The sequence below is a fragment of the Lagopus leucura genome, unplaced genomic scaffold, assembly GCF_019238085.1.
Source record: "Lagopus leucura isolate 7727_CA_CO unplaced genomic scaffold, USGS_WTPT01 Super-Scaffold_100043, whole genome shotgun sequence".
NCBI classification, from domain to species: Eukaryota; Metazoa; Chordata; class Aves; order Galliformes; family Phasianidae; genus Lagopus; species Lagopus leucura.
In genome coordinates, this window is record NW_024962290.1 from 2,707,353 (window position 1) to 2,721,602 (window position 14,250).

Consider the following 14,250-nt stretch of genomic DNA (forward strand, 5'->3'; position numbering starts at 1 on the left):
GTTCCTTTCAGTTTGCTCAAATCGAGATTTCACTCCTCTGAGTGTGAGCAGCAGATGGGTTTTTGTAACAGAGCAATGCAATAGGAGGGTTAGCAAAATCAGGTTGGCCAGGACTGCAGTGCTCTTGTGGATTATTTTTAATCAGTACCTTGGGGAAAGTGCTGGGAACTGCATTGCAGAGCCAGAGCTGCCTCCTCGTTTGTAGGGTTAATGCTAAGCAAGCCATGGAGATCTCTACCTCTTTTCTCTGAATTGGAGAAAATAAATTGGGATCCTTCTCAGTTCACAGCCATACTGAGACCTCCTTATTTCTCTAAGCCAGAGGATTACCCAATCTCTTCCATAATTAGTTTGTCAGCTCTCATACATACAGCTCGGTGTGAGGGGAGGGTCCAGCAGCCCTGCAGCCAAACCCAGGTCATTATGTCAGCAGTGCCTGATCTGTGTGGATGCAGTTCCTCCATGCCAGACCTGAATCACCCACACTCTGCTGTTTGTGCAGAGGGCGAGGCATGAGGTGCCTGTTAGCATGCCAAAGACCTTTCGCAGCATTCTGGAGAGTTTTCTTTGCATCACTTGACTATTTGCATAGACTTCATACCACGTACGTGAAATCACGCTTTATTTTGAGTAGCAGCTGGTTTTGTTTGTCAGAGGAAGAGTGTAGAAAAGGAACAGGTTCATTCCAGGCATCCGTGCTGTACAGAAGTCAGCTCTCAGCAGCTCAAGACTTCTCTTAATGGAACAGGATGTTTTCTGTGATCTACAGAGAGCCTTTCAGGCAGCAAGCTCTATAGATTGTATGGCGTGGGTTTGGGTCCCAGTGCTGTCAGCACGGTGCTCCCAGCACACGGCCTCTCCATCAGGAGTGCTTGTTCAGTTCTCTGTGTTTCCATGTATGTAACAAAACATATCTGGTTTTGCCATGCTTCCATGTTCTAAGCAGACTCAGAACCAAAGGCAACTAGACAAAAAGCATCACAAACCAGGCTGCTCAAACCACTGCACCACCCAGCGCTGTGCCAGTGAGTGCATCCAGAAGCACTAAGCTCCACAATCCCAGGCTGCTGCACTGCTCCAGTAATGCAACAGCTGCACTGAAAGCACCACGTTCGCATCTCTTACCTTTGCTGTGTGATTACAGGAGGACAGCACTGGCACAGGACTCCCCACACTCTCCAGTTTCCCAATCTGCTGTGATTTGCTCCTCAGCCCACATGGCCCTTTTGTAACAGGGCACAGCTGTGGCTTGCCAGCACTGCTGGGCAGCTCTGTGCTCCCCACTCATCCGCTTTCCCTTCATCCTTCTGCAGCTTGAAATAACCCATGTTTCCACTTCCCTGTTCTGTGTAGCAGGGCACATATTGCAACACATTATTTATAAAAAAAAAATCATGAAAGCATGAGAACCTGAATGATGGCTGGAATCTCCCTGCAGGGTTTCTGCTGAGATATCTGCCGTTTTCCTGGCTCTCCCCTTTCCTTCTACGAAAGAATCCCCGTAAAGTGTACAGTGGGAAAACACGATATCAGGGAAAGCTTTGGTGGTACATGAGCCTCATTCTGTTCCGGCAACAATCTGTATGCTCAGAGCTGTGAAGAAACCAGCTCTTGCCCCAAGCTGAGGCACCCAATGCCCCAAACCACAGAAGAGAAGAAACCTGCTGTGCGGCAACGCAGCACCCAGCGCCAACACCCGGCGGAGGGCTTAATCACTGCCAAAAGGGCGTTTTGGTCAGGGCCTCCAGATGTCAGCAAGCAACTATGCTGCAGAACAGGATGTCGGATTAAGGAGTCTCCAGTGAAACCCGTGCTGAGGCCAGGAAGGGAGGGTGCTGGGTGGTGCCGGGAGCCCGCAGCCGCTCGCTGGGCTCTGCCCCCCCCCCGGGCACCCTGTGCAGAGCTGCACACCCGGCAGAGCAGGGGCTGTGCTGCACCCTGACCCCAGCCCAGCTGCAGGAAGGAGCTCCCTGTGCTCGGGTTGGGATGAGCGTGGTTTGGCTGTGCTGCAGGTGACGGGCGGGCTGCTGCCTGTGCCCTGCACAGCCTTATCAGTGCTGGGAGTTAATGTGTAACCTGCCCGTGTTTGGTTAGCACAGAAAAGCAAAGACGTGCTGGGATAGACGTGACCAGGACGAGGATTTGGGCAGCGGGGGACGTCGGACATCCTGGTAAAAATAGAGCAAAAAATCTTTATTCTTTCCTGCTCTCTGCTCTCTCTGCTTTTCCTGCTGAATGTGGTTGTGGTGAAGAGCTGAGTGCCTCTGCCTGGAGCACGGGGCTGCGGTGCCTTCACGTTGGGGACTTTGCTTTGGAAGGAGAAAGAATGGCAGAGCTGATGCACCAAGTGGCACCAGGATGGGGACTGGGGGGGGGGGGGGGGGGGGGGGGGAAGGGGGTGCTGGAGAGCTGTGGGACACCCGTAAAACTCGTTATTGGAACAGCAAACTCAGCTCTTGAAACTGAAATGTGCGCCCTATTTGTTTAAAGAGGAGGAACTGGAGAACTGCGCCATCGCCTTCGGTCACCCTGGGCTGGGATCTGTCTCACTGCACGGAGAGGCCAGGAGCTGCGTGTGCTCTGTTTCCTCATGCTCTCTGTGTTTAGGATGGGGCACTTGTGGGTGTAGGGCATCAGAGTACAGCTGCAAAAAGCACTGACATTGGTGAACACTGCTGGAGAGCTGCGATAGAGCTCTGGTAGTCGCGCTGGGATTAGAAGAAAGTAGCCTCTTCAAATAAAGCAATTAGCATTAATTGCTACCCAGCAGTTCTTTGATGTCTGAGGGCTCGACAAGCTTTGCAGAGGACAGTTACAGCAGATGTTGCAAAAGCTGCCCCAGCGAGTTTTGTGTTTCAAATAAAAAGTGGCCTCTCGGAAAACCCTTTTAGTGGGAGAACACATGATTGAGAAACAGCTTTTCAAGTATCCTTTTAATTTACTTTAAACACTCATTTAGTTTGTGGCCGACCTGTTGTTTTTTTTGCAAGGAGCGAACTGCAAAATCCTTCTGAACCATAAAACTGACATTTTTCAAGGCTGGTTTCCTCTTTCCTTCTCCTGAATCGGATGAATGTTTCAGAACCGTAATCTCCTCTGAGAACAGCACACAGCAGAATGAGCCCCTTGTTCCTGCGCAGCTCCTGACGCTCCCTGCTGAACTTTGCCTCCTCCCGCTCACACTGTTTGAAGGAGAGGGCTGCTCAGATCATTTCTCCCAACGTGCTGACCACCAGGAATCAGCTTGGAGACCCCCATGTGGCTGCCCCTGCTCGGGTCTGCCTGCTTTGCAGTTGTGGCATTGCGCAGAGGATGCTGCTCCTGCATCAAGTTCAAGCAAGACTTTCGCTTCCCTGTTTTGCTCCCTCGGGTCTGTGCAGTGGGTAGGAAGCAGTGCAGAACATTACAGCAATCCTGTGGGTCCCCATCCAGCAGGCAATAGGTTCTTGCTGCCTGGAAGCAGATTTATGTTTCACGTTGCAAATGGTGTTTGCAGCAAAGTTACACAGCTTGGGAAGGCTGAAAATCCCCAGCCCCAGCCTGTGCTTCCCAAGAGCTAACAGCTCTGGCTATAAGCTTCTCCAAACTCAAAGAACTGGGGGTAGTTCTGCTCCAAAAACTCTGCTTCCTCAGCTGTAATTTGGGCAGTAAATACTGCAAAACCCAACCTGAAGCATTAGGTTACTCCTGAGTGGAAGCATTGGATCTTCCAGGTTGTGGGCGGTGAAATCTGATTTCTGTGGCATATTGCAATTACAAAAGAATTCTTTCAGGGTCTGACTGTCTTAATGAGCAGCCAGATCTGCTCGCTTATCACCAGATCTAATTCCCTGATCCTTCTAACAAGAAAAGCAGCAGTGTGCTCCTGTGGCCAGGTTGCAGCACAAAGAGCTCCTCTGTCTGCCCACAAACAACTGCTCCTGCGTGGGCCTGTGTGTGTTGGGGAGGGCGTTTGTTTGCTGTGCTCTGCAGCCCTGCTCTCATCTCCCAAAGAATGGGCGGTGCAAGCAAAGAAAGCACGTAATTGGTGGTGTCAGTACCTTTTTAATTAATGCTTTATAGATACAAGTAATTATGGCTTCTGTAGGCTGCTTCGTCTTTTCTCCCAGGGGTGAAGCTCTGTTTGCTGTGCATGCTGTGAGTGTAACTGACCTGCATGGGATCCTGGGGTCCCTGCCCCAGAATGGTCTTGCATGTAGAAACCTCAAGAGCTACTCGTTGTTCAGTGGGCACTGGGTGGGTGTGGAGGTGCTACCAGCCATAGGCAGGGCTCTCAGCTTAGGGTGGAACAGCTCTGCCAGTTCTCCTCAATTGCAACCAGTCAGTGTGCATGCCTGCTGCAGACTTGCAGCTCCTTCCTTTGCTCAGGAACCACATCTCCAGGGTGATTAAATCGTCACCCTCCTTATGGGATAGGTTCTCCAGGCCTTACTCCATTTCTAATACATTTGGAAAAAAAAACAAATCGTTTCCAAAGGTGCTTTCAAAAATGCCTTCTCCTTGCTAGGAGCAGCCTAAGAGCACGCACATTTGCACGCAGCAGCCCTGCAGCCTAACACATCTCCTCTCTCCTGCTCCAGCCGTGCTGTCCCAGCCCGCACCACAGCCCGTGACATGCCTGGGAAGGACCTGGGGCTGGGCATGGCTGCCTGCAACTCAGACAGCTGTGACAGCATGGTCAGCACAGCCTCCAACCACTCGCAGCAGGTAAGTCGTCCCATTGCGCTCAGCCCAGACATGGCTCACTCCCTTCAGCATGAGATTTCGGTTGGATTCCTGCTCAAAACTGCTGTGGCAGCACAAGGACCTCACGGATCCTGACCCCAAAACGCTCACGATCTCTCACACCTACACAGCAGCGATCAAGTTCACTGCTTGATTTCTTCAGGGAATAACACCAAACTGCGGGAGCCCTTGGCACAGCCCAGGGGCAGGGCAGGTTGTCCCAGCACCAGTAGGATAACTGGGTCACAGTGGCTCCAACGAGGGTGACTGCACCTGGAGAAGGCATCAAGCTGTACTCCTCCCTGGCTGACAAGAGATGGGTTTAGGAGTTAAGGTGGAGATGAGCTGGGACAATGGGTGTAGATGTGCAATTTTTCATTATCTGTTCCTTAAAACTTGTTTGTCTCCAAACACTGATTCCAAGATTGATGGCTTAATTACATCCTGTCTGACTTGGAGCATAATTGATATGTGCTAGGACAGAGCTCAGTCCTGGGCAGGTTTTCCATTTGATGTACTGCAAACCAGAACCAAACCCTCTAAAATTTATTAGGGATGGACAAACTGGTTGCAGTATTGCATGGTGCAAGGCTTGGGAAGGCGCCTCTTTGCAAAACAACTCCACCTGGAACAATTTCTCCCCCATGGTTGTTGATCTGACACATGCTCCATCCTTTCCTGCACTTCAGCTTTTTAATGATGTGTATTACATGTTGCACTTTGACTTGGCACTTCCACAGTGATCGTATCTCGCGATGCTCGAAATGCAACAAAAATTAAACAGGATCTCGCTGTGTCCCTTTCAAAGCTGCGATGTCAGTGGGAGAACAAGGAGAGACACTGCCACCCCCAGATGAATAAAAGCGCACTGCAGTTCCTATCAGTACTTTTTTTTCCCTTCTTTTCTCAGAGTGATAACAGCTATGACTATTTATCTGTGGAAGAGAAGGAGTGCTTGATGTTCTTAGAAGAAACCATTGGCTCATTGGATGCAGAAGCAGATAGTGGGGTTTCAACTGATGAGACTGACTATGCAGAGGCCTCCCAGCTGCCCAGGGCACGGCTGAAGAGAGACTCTGCTCCCCAGGGTAAGCTGGGAATTGGACTCCAGCCCTGTTTGCAAAGGATTTCCACACTGGAGTGAGTTTCCTTGGCAGGCAGGGAGGGAGCGTTGCCCCAGTTTTATTAATTTGGTAAGCAAAAGCCAGATGGCTTTTATCACTCCATGGGTGAGAGGAGGCTGTGTGTGGTGGGATATGTAGGGCACCAGCTGCGTTCTCCCAAGTGCTGGATATGTGGCAAACAGAACTGCTAGGCAGAGCTTCTCTGCTTGTCATCACCAGACATGAAGAAGCGTTGTGTAAATGGTAAGATATCCTGTGTGCATGTGCAGCACAGTGCATGATTTCTCATCTCTCTCTGCCTAGATTTGGAGAAGAGGGATCCTCCTGAAAGGTCAGCTCAGCAGCATGCAGCCGACCAGAAGGGCACCGAGGGCTCCTCTAGCTTCCCAAGCTCAGCTCCAGCAATGGCACCAAGCCCAGGCTACCACAGCCTTCCTAGGAACATCACTGCAGCAAATGCACAAAGAGCAAACAGAGCTGATGGCAAAACAGATGCGCACACCATGCAGGACCCAGTGCCACTGGGTAAATCTCCACAGGAGATGGGCAAGGAGGGCAGGCTTGGCCAAGGTAACGTGAGAAGAGAGGTGAGATCCCTGATCATCCCACCTCCAGCTCCCTTCCAGGACAACCAGGAGAGCCATACAGAGCAGTCACAAAGCAATGGCTCAGATGCCAGAAAAGACAACGCAGAGGAGAGTTGGACACGGCCCCGTCCAGCCCTGGGAATGGCTGCTGACCCCGATCCCACATCACTGCCACACCAAGAGATGGGCCAGGAGAGCGCAGCGCTTCCTCAGAGCCAAGCGGAGCACCCAGCAGCACAGGAGGTCCCGCAGGGCCCCGAAACCAAGCGTGGGCCTCCCACAGCCCCCAAACCACGAAAACTGCCACCAAACATTATCCTGAGAACCAGCAAAGCCAGCCCAGTGCCGCTCGGTGCGGAGCACGGGCAGAAGGTGAAGGTACCACCGCCATCACCCGCCGGTTCTGCTGGAGACACTGCTGCAGAAAAGCAGAATTCAGGGCAGCACGACCCCAAGGAGAGAGAAAAGGCCCGGCGGGAAGCCCTGGAGAAGCTGGGGCTGCCACAGGACCTGCAGGAGCCCTGCACCCAGCCCAGCCCTGTGCCACCTCCCTGCAATCAGGGCCAGGAGGCACCGAGCACAGCCCCGGCGGGTCGGGCCATGAACTTCAAATCCAACACCCTGGAGCGCTCCGGCGTAGGGCTGGGCAGCTGCATGGCCAAGGAGCCAGGCGTCAAGGGCAGCGGCTCGCTGGGCAAGATGTCCTTCATTGAGCGGCTGGCACCCAGCTTCCTGCGCAGCAGCAGACCACGGCCCGCATCCCTCGGGGCAGGGAAGGACTTTGCTGCACTGAAGGAGCCCACCGAGGTGGAGAAGAGCAGCAAGAAAAGATTGAACCCGCTGCCCAGCTTCCCCCGGCCGACCCGCTCCTGCGTCAGCGTGAAGATTTCCCCCAAGGGTTCAACAGAGGAGCACCGGCGTGAGGCACTGAGGAAGCTTGGCCTGCTGAAGGAGTAGCGTTGGCCGAGAGCGAGGAGCACAGCCTGCAAGCCTGCGTGGTTCTGCTGGATGAGCACCTGCTGCTGGGACAGCTCGGGGGGCAAACACGGGGCCTGCTGCTCGTGGAGTCACTCAGGGCATTGTGCCTAATAAAGTAGTGCCACTTGTATAGGATGTTTTGTACACAGCCAGTGTGTGGCTGGGCCATGATCTACAGAATCATTAATGCATTTAGGGGTTGTCACGAAGGGGAAGCTGCAGGTTTGGCTTGTTTTAAAAGGGGCTGCCTGTGGATGAAGAAAGAGACAAGGTTTGGGTCTCTGTGATATTTGTGATGCTGGTGCCCGAGGGGGATGGCAGGGTTCTGCTCACAGGAGGAAACAGCTGCTATCTCCAAGCAGGGAATTTGTTCTGGAAAGGCAAAGGGCTGTGAAAAATGGACATACCAGATATCTTGCCTTCAGAGCTCTGACCCCTTCACTCAGAGCTCAGTCTCTCCTCTGACGTTTTAGGCTGCACTCCCTCTCCCTGACAATCATTTGCACTCATAAGTCGAGGGCCTGGGGAGCTCAGCGCTGGGTGGGGGCTGGATGCTGCCCATCTGCACACCAGGAGCAGCCCCAGCTAGCCCACGTCCCCATGGAGTCCACACTGCCCCTTTCTGCAGACTAGAAGGAACTTCAGCAGGGCAGAGAGTCTCTTTACTGAGGGCAGTGGGATCAGGTGCTGCTGCAGCTGCTGCCTCCTGTTGCTGAGCCCAAAGCCTGTGGCCCAAGCACAGCTGATGCAGGGAGCTGCAGGGATTGCTGCTTTTCTTGCAGAGACATGCTTGCTTCTGTCCTAAAAATACTCACATATTGTGTGCAGAGACCCAGGAATAGAACAAGGAGATAATTGGTAGAGCTGTGGTGGGTGCTTGGCTTTCTCAGGGTGTGCAGGAGAAGAGCAAGAGCGGTGCTGCAGGGGTGATCGTTGGGCTGGATGATCTCGGTGGTCTTTTCCAACCTCTGATTCTGTGATTCTAAGAACAGAAACAAAGCCCGGGTTCAGCCAGACTCCAACTTTTCTCCTGGGTTCTGGATTGGGTACCTCTCAAAGCAGATCTGGTACTTTTAACTCTGGGCATAATTTGGTTGATTTGTGTCTGAAGCAAAATTACAAATGATAATAATAATAATAAAATAGCGGTGAAAAGTGAGCATAATATTTACAATATAGCGTGAAGAGTTGGTAAACTTGCCCTCAGTGCCTTCATGCAGACTATACAGTGTGCTTACACATCACAGCAGTGTTTGTAAAGACCCAAACACTCAGCGTTGCATTTTGCATAGGCTGCGTATCCACTTTTTAACTATCCACCCCACAACACTCAGACATGTCATTTCCATGTCTGTGTGAACCTGTCGCTGCCAGCCCAATTAAAGGCACTCTTACATCCATCTTCCATTACGAAGATCAAATTCAGGAGAGGTTTTTTGATAAGTTCTGGTCCCAGACCCTCCTGACTGTGTTCCCCATGTGCACAGTGCTCAGTGTGGGGAGCTCACAGCCTGCTGATACACAGCAGACAGAAAGACAAGCTGATCCCATTCGAGTGCATGCATTTTTCTCTGGTTGTGGTTTGTTTTGCTTTACTTCCCAGCGATGCAAACTTACCTGATATCTCACAACCAAACTCAAACAACGTCCTTCATTCTTGCTCTTAAAATCTGTGCTCAGCAACCACCAGTTCAGTCCCAGTGAGCCACTGCATCCCCCTTGGCAGCACAGGCAGGGTGAACACACTCCTGTTTCAGAGAGACCTCAGCTGTTCTTTGGTTTCCAATGCCCTTTAGCTTTGAAGTTCAGTAAGAGACAAGAATAGGTTATTATTTCTCCTCACACAGGGATTCGTGCATAGTGATAACACCTGACTTGTTTCAACAGCACTGCCCTAGCTACTCTTTAATCATTAACTCTGATGGGCACTGCAAAACAAGCACAGGCTGTTGTTCTCATTTATTAGCAAACAGCACCTTCACAACTGTACAGAGGAAAAACAAACTGGGGGCCCAATATGGTGCCCATCCACGGTGCATTAAAGGAAGCATGGCTCAAAGGAGCGAATTCTGTAAATTATCTGAGAGCCAGCTCTTGTTTAGTAACAGAAGAAGCCTTCACTGCCTCCATGCAGTCCCTGCCTCTGCCTGCTGGCACCACCGCTCTGCCATAGCCATGCCCCTTGCTTTGTGAATAACGCTGAGAAAATATCCCTTCTTTCTTCCAGCACTGCTCTGTTTCTCTCCTTTTTCATCTCAAGGAGGTGGGGAGTTCAGGTGTCCCTGCTTGACAAGCTGGGGTCAGCCTGGGACACCTGGGGGCCTCATACCCAGGTGAGCAAAGGGAGCAGCTGGTTGCTATCTCTGTTTGTTACTAACCCTTCAAATCACCTGGGTCAAAAGCAATCAGCCTCCACCCAAAGCATCTTGCCACCCCACTGCTCATCAGAGTGACTCAGGATGTGACCTGGCTCGACCGGCTGCTCTCAGGAGAGCTCATCCAACAGCAATGCTGTTTGAAATTCTTTGAGCCTTTGCTCTCACCCTGCTGCAGCCAGAGCTCACTCCTAATGCAGGAACAGCTGTGGCACTTGGAATGCAATGTGGGGACAGTGGGGACAGGTCCCTGCTATGGGGCTGTTGTTCTGCTGCCGCTTTGCATACCAGAAGTCCTTCTCATCACCTTTTGTAAGGAGTCCATGGGATGCCAGGCTCACCTGGTGGCAGTCACCAGGTTTTGTCACCCATGCAATGTCCCCACCAGCAAGGTGACAGCATACAATGCATCAGCATGAGTATCCTGGTGATGGGGAAGGGAGAGTCCAGCACACACAAGCCATGAGTGCTCGTTCTTCTGGTGCCTGTGCTGAACCAGTCCTATGCTGAACAAGGCAGTGAGCAAACAGAGCAGCCTTAACCCCCCCCCCGCGCGGCTGGGCTCCCCTCATTCGCTTCCTTCCCTCGCGGTGCCCTTCCCTTTCCCACCAGCTGGATGCTGAGCAGTGAGCGCAGCCCCTTCCTTCAGGGAAGCAAATGCAGAAGCAGCGCCGTGCCCCACTCTGTACCTGGAAAAATCAGGAATCTGCATCCCAATAACCAGAAAAGAAAGAAAAAAAAAAAGATAGAAAACTACTCTCCAGAAGTGTTCTTTTCCCAGCTGTGACCTGCAAACTGCACGTCTCCCCACCAGGGCTCAGCAGCAGCGTTCTGCTGCCGTGACAGATCCGCGGCAGCGACACGCGGTGGCGGTGCGCGACACGAGGTGACGATGCTCAAACCCGATCCTCTCCGCCTGCATCCATCCCAGAGCCGCACCGAAGGGCAGGAGCACGGCTCCCATAGCAATGCACGGGACGTCAGCTGTTCCCGCACTGAGGTCACGCAGATAGCGAGGGAGCGGTTAGGAAACAGCCAGGGAAAGGCAAGAGAAAGGAAGATGTGGGGGACTTAACCCAGTGCCACAGTTAAAATGAATTATTAACATTGGCGTGGAAGTAGAGAGGCTGTGTCTTATCAGCAGCAATAAAGCAATTAGGACAGAAACCTTTGAGCACACAGAATGCTTCCCGGACTGAGGCACCAATGGAGCTCAGACCCTTCACTGCACCTCCTGAGCTGAGATCTCTGCTCCCCATGGGCATCAACTCTTAGCCCAGTGACAAGCCGTGGGGTCTTGCGGGGTCACTGCTGCTCCATCATCTGTGTGGGGCATGGAGAGATCCCAGCTGCCATCCAGGTGTCATCCAGACCCATCTGAGCCCCAGCTGTCCCGCAGGGCAAGGACAAGGACAAGGAGTTCTGGTTCTCACCTGCAGCATGGAAGTGTTTCTCACCCTCGGTTTTATGTGCCAAATTTTATTGCAATCCAGTTGTTTTGCTATCAACATGGTAAAAAAAAACCAAATAAATGCCCTTAGGGAGACTGATATCACTGAAGCTGTTGGGAGATGGTTATTGCACAGGGTTGGTACAAAGCAACAAAATGATTGCAGTTTAAGTCATCAAACGATGATAAAGAAAGCAAAACTGCTGGATAGAGATACACCTTCGTCCAGGGAGAATCCAAGTTCTTCAGAAAGCATGATCCAAGGCTTCAAAGCATACCTGTGCCCCAGAAGCTTGAGAGTCCAACCTTTGCACCCTGGCACGTTGGGCAGGGCAGAGCAAAGCTTTCCAGCAAGTCACAGCTATTGGCTTTGCCATGCGCACCAAACCACCTGCTGGTCTCACATGGAGTGTAATGTCCTGCAAAGCCTGTGGGTATGGGGAGGGCAGAACCAACCTGGGGCGTTTCCAGCACTGCTGTGCATTGACTGTGCTTCAATCCATCATCTTTATTTGTAGGAAAAACAGAGCAAAGTCTGCCACAACATCACAACTGTTGCTATGCGCACTTCTGCCTTTCTGGAAGCAGTGCAATCCACCAACCAACGAACTTTAAATGCACAGCAGTTAAAATGCAGCACAATTAAAGTAAGAAAGAAAGTAATCACTACGAAATGACAAGTTACTGAGAGATCAGAATGATATTCTCAAGTAAAATCCACGTGCCTTAGTGACATGCTGCTTTGACTTCATTTCTCAACTTTGGTCTCTTTAGCTGATTGGCAATTTGGTTTAATCAGGCTATGGTGCAATGATCCAATATAATTTCCCTCCATTAACATGATTATAACTACCTGAAAAGCCAGTTTTCTCGCTGGCTTGCTGCAGTGAGAAACTTTAACAACTGTTGAGGCAGAAAACAGACTTTTGTTCTGGAATCCTCAAGAATGTGGTGCCAGAGGATGAGCATCAGGGTGGTTCAGACTGCAGAAGTGGGGAGAAACACACACAACGTTCATTCTTGATGTGAAGTTCTGCCTAAAGGCCCTTCCCAGCAAAGAGCATTTCAATGCTAGTAATTAAAAACCATTCCTTTGTGTTACAACTTTGCATGTTGTCTGAAGCACTGGGGAATTCCTCAGAACTGTGCAGTTTCTGCTCCTGGCTTCTTCATTGGTTTCCTTTCCATCATGAAGTGGCTAAAAAGGAGCACTCTGCAGGTTCCATATTCAGTACATCACTGTCATTTCTCCTATTTCTGTCATTATTCTGGCTGTCTCCAACTTGCTCGGCAATGCACTGCTGAACCTCAATACAGCAAAATCATTATTAACTCTAAACATCGTTACATTAAAAAACAAAGAATTAAACATCAAGAGCTGAGCAGAGACCAGCAGAGCCGCAGACCAGAAGCAGAAGCATCCTAACCTAAGGTGGGTGATCCTCACTTTGCCCTGAAGTTATTATTGAAGAGGGTGCAGTGCTATCACACAGCAGCAGCCTGCACTGCTCTGACGGATTTCACTTTTGCAAAGGATGGATGTCAATATGCAATAGGTCTGCAACGTCAAGTTGTCATCTCTAGTGCAGGACGAGTGGTACAACCCATTTCTGCTTGAATCTGCCTTTGCTTCTAGAGCTAGCATAATTCTTTCTTTCCTCTCCTTAAAGCTATCAAATGGATTGTTGCATTTTTGCAAAGAGCACACAGAGAAATGAGGTAGATGAGGCAAGTTCTCATTACATGGAGAGATGCTAAGCAGTTGTTGTGGAGCAGCAGCTAACTAGCAGTATTCTTGGCGGTGGAGGAAGGGCTGTTTAATCAGACGGATGCAATAAAATTGGGCACGCAGGCATTTTCACTGCAGAAAACTGAAGACAGGAAGAAAAAAAAAGAAATGGGATTTGTAATATTGGCTGTCTTGTCGCTTTCTGCTATTTGTGTTATTTGGTGGTGGGCAGTGCCTAGTAAATGAACGCAGCTCAGCAACCCAGCAACGCTGCAGAACAGTTGCACAGATAGGCCAGACCTGCTGGACGTGCTTTGCTTTAGATTCCATCTGATCCATCAGTCGTTTGCAGCACGGATGCACCCAGAGCTCCAGTCCTCATGGCTGCCAATCATGTGCAGCTCAGCGTGCCATAAATAACCCAGAAAATGCATGTTTGGTGCTGCAAGTAGAATGCATGTGGCTGGTGCTCACTTGGAATTGCTCAAGGTAATTGGACCTGGAAGAAGTGAGATCTCTTTGTTAATTAGCATCTTCGTGGCGGTCCTGGAAGGCACAGCCCAGGCATTTCCCAGCCCAGTGCTGACACTGCTTGTTGCTTCAGGGTAGGAAATGGAGGAGTGAACGAGTGGGGCTGTGAAGCTGTTGTATGGGATCCCAAAATATCGCAGCTGGGTGATTGTGCAAGCGTGGCACCCACCCCTAAGGAGGCACAGAGCTACACCAGCCTGCAGGCACTTCGCATCCAGGCTAATGGCCTAATGCCAGGAAGAACTTAGCAAGTTAATGCCAGCACAGAATGTATCATATAGGAAGAAAGCCTTGTTAGAATGCTGATCTGAGTTGTCAGCAGCAGGGCCAGCTAAATGATGGAGCTTTGGCAAAATTTGTGACTTCTTCATTAATTTTTGGGTGCCAGAGCTGCACCCACTGCCTCATACACTGGGGGAGAATAAAAACAAGGGGAACTGCCCAAAGAGGATGCAGGGCCAGCTGCACCACCACGGCACTTCTGTTTGCACTGAAAAGGGAAGAGCACATTTCTGCTGTCCCAGCCACACTTCCCATCAGCAGAGAGGCAACTGGGGCAGAGAGCTGGCTCTGAGCTGGGTCTGTAAGCCCCACAGCTGGAGGCAGTGCAGCTGGGGAGCTACAGGAGAGATGCACATAATCCCAGTGCGAGGTGTGCAAAGTATGCAAGGTGAGCAAGGCATGCAAGGTGAGCAAAGAATGCAAGTTGTGCAAGGTGAGCAAGGCGTGCAAGGCTCAGGGAGTGAGATGC

At 51.0% G+C, this 14,250-nt stretch overlaps 1 protein-coding gene across 1 annotated transcript; it reads left to right on the forward strand.

Moving 5' to 3' along the window:
* Window positions 1-1,927: 1,927 nt before the first annotated feature.
* Window positions 1,928-8,573, forward strand: CUNH1orf116 (chromosome unknown C1orf116 homolog). The gene is made up of 4 exons (XM_042884409.1): window positions 1,928-2,171; window positions 4,581-4,707; window positions 5,636-5,813; window positions 6,153-8,573. The coding sequence occupies exons 2-4, from the start codon at window positions 4,615-4,617 to the stop codon at window positions 7,391-7,393; spliced, it is 1,512 nt and encodes a 503-aa protein (XP_042740343.1). The 5' UTR covers window positions 1,928-2,171; window positions 4,581-4,614; the 3' UTR covers window positions 7,394-8,573.
* Window positions 8,574-14,250: the final 5,677 nt, after the last annotated feature.

Excerpts from the sequence above, each read along its gene's own strand:
- CUNH1orf116 (XM_042884409.1), top strand. The coding sequence starts at position 4,615 with ATGCCTGGGAAGGACCTGGGGCTGGGCATGGCTGCCTGCAACTCAGAC. Across the intron at positions 4,708-5,635 it reads CCTCCAACCACTCGCAGCAG|AGTGATAACAGCTATGACTA; the intron begins GTAAGTCGTCCC and ends TTCTTTTCTCAG. Across the intron at positions 5,814-6,152 it reads GAGAGACTCTGCTCCCCAGG|ATTTGGAGAAGAGGGATCCT; the intron begins GTAAGCTGGGAA and ends CTCTCTGCCTAG.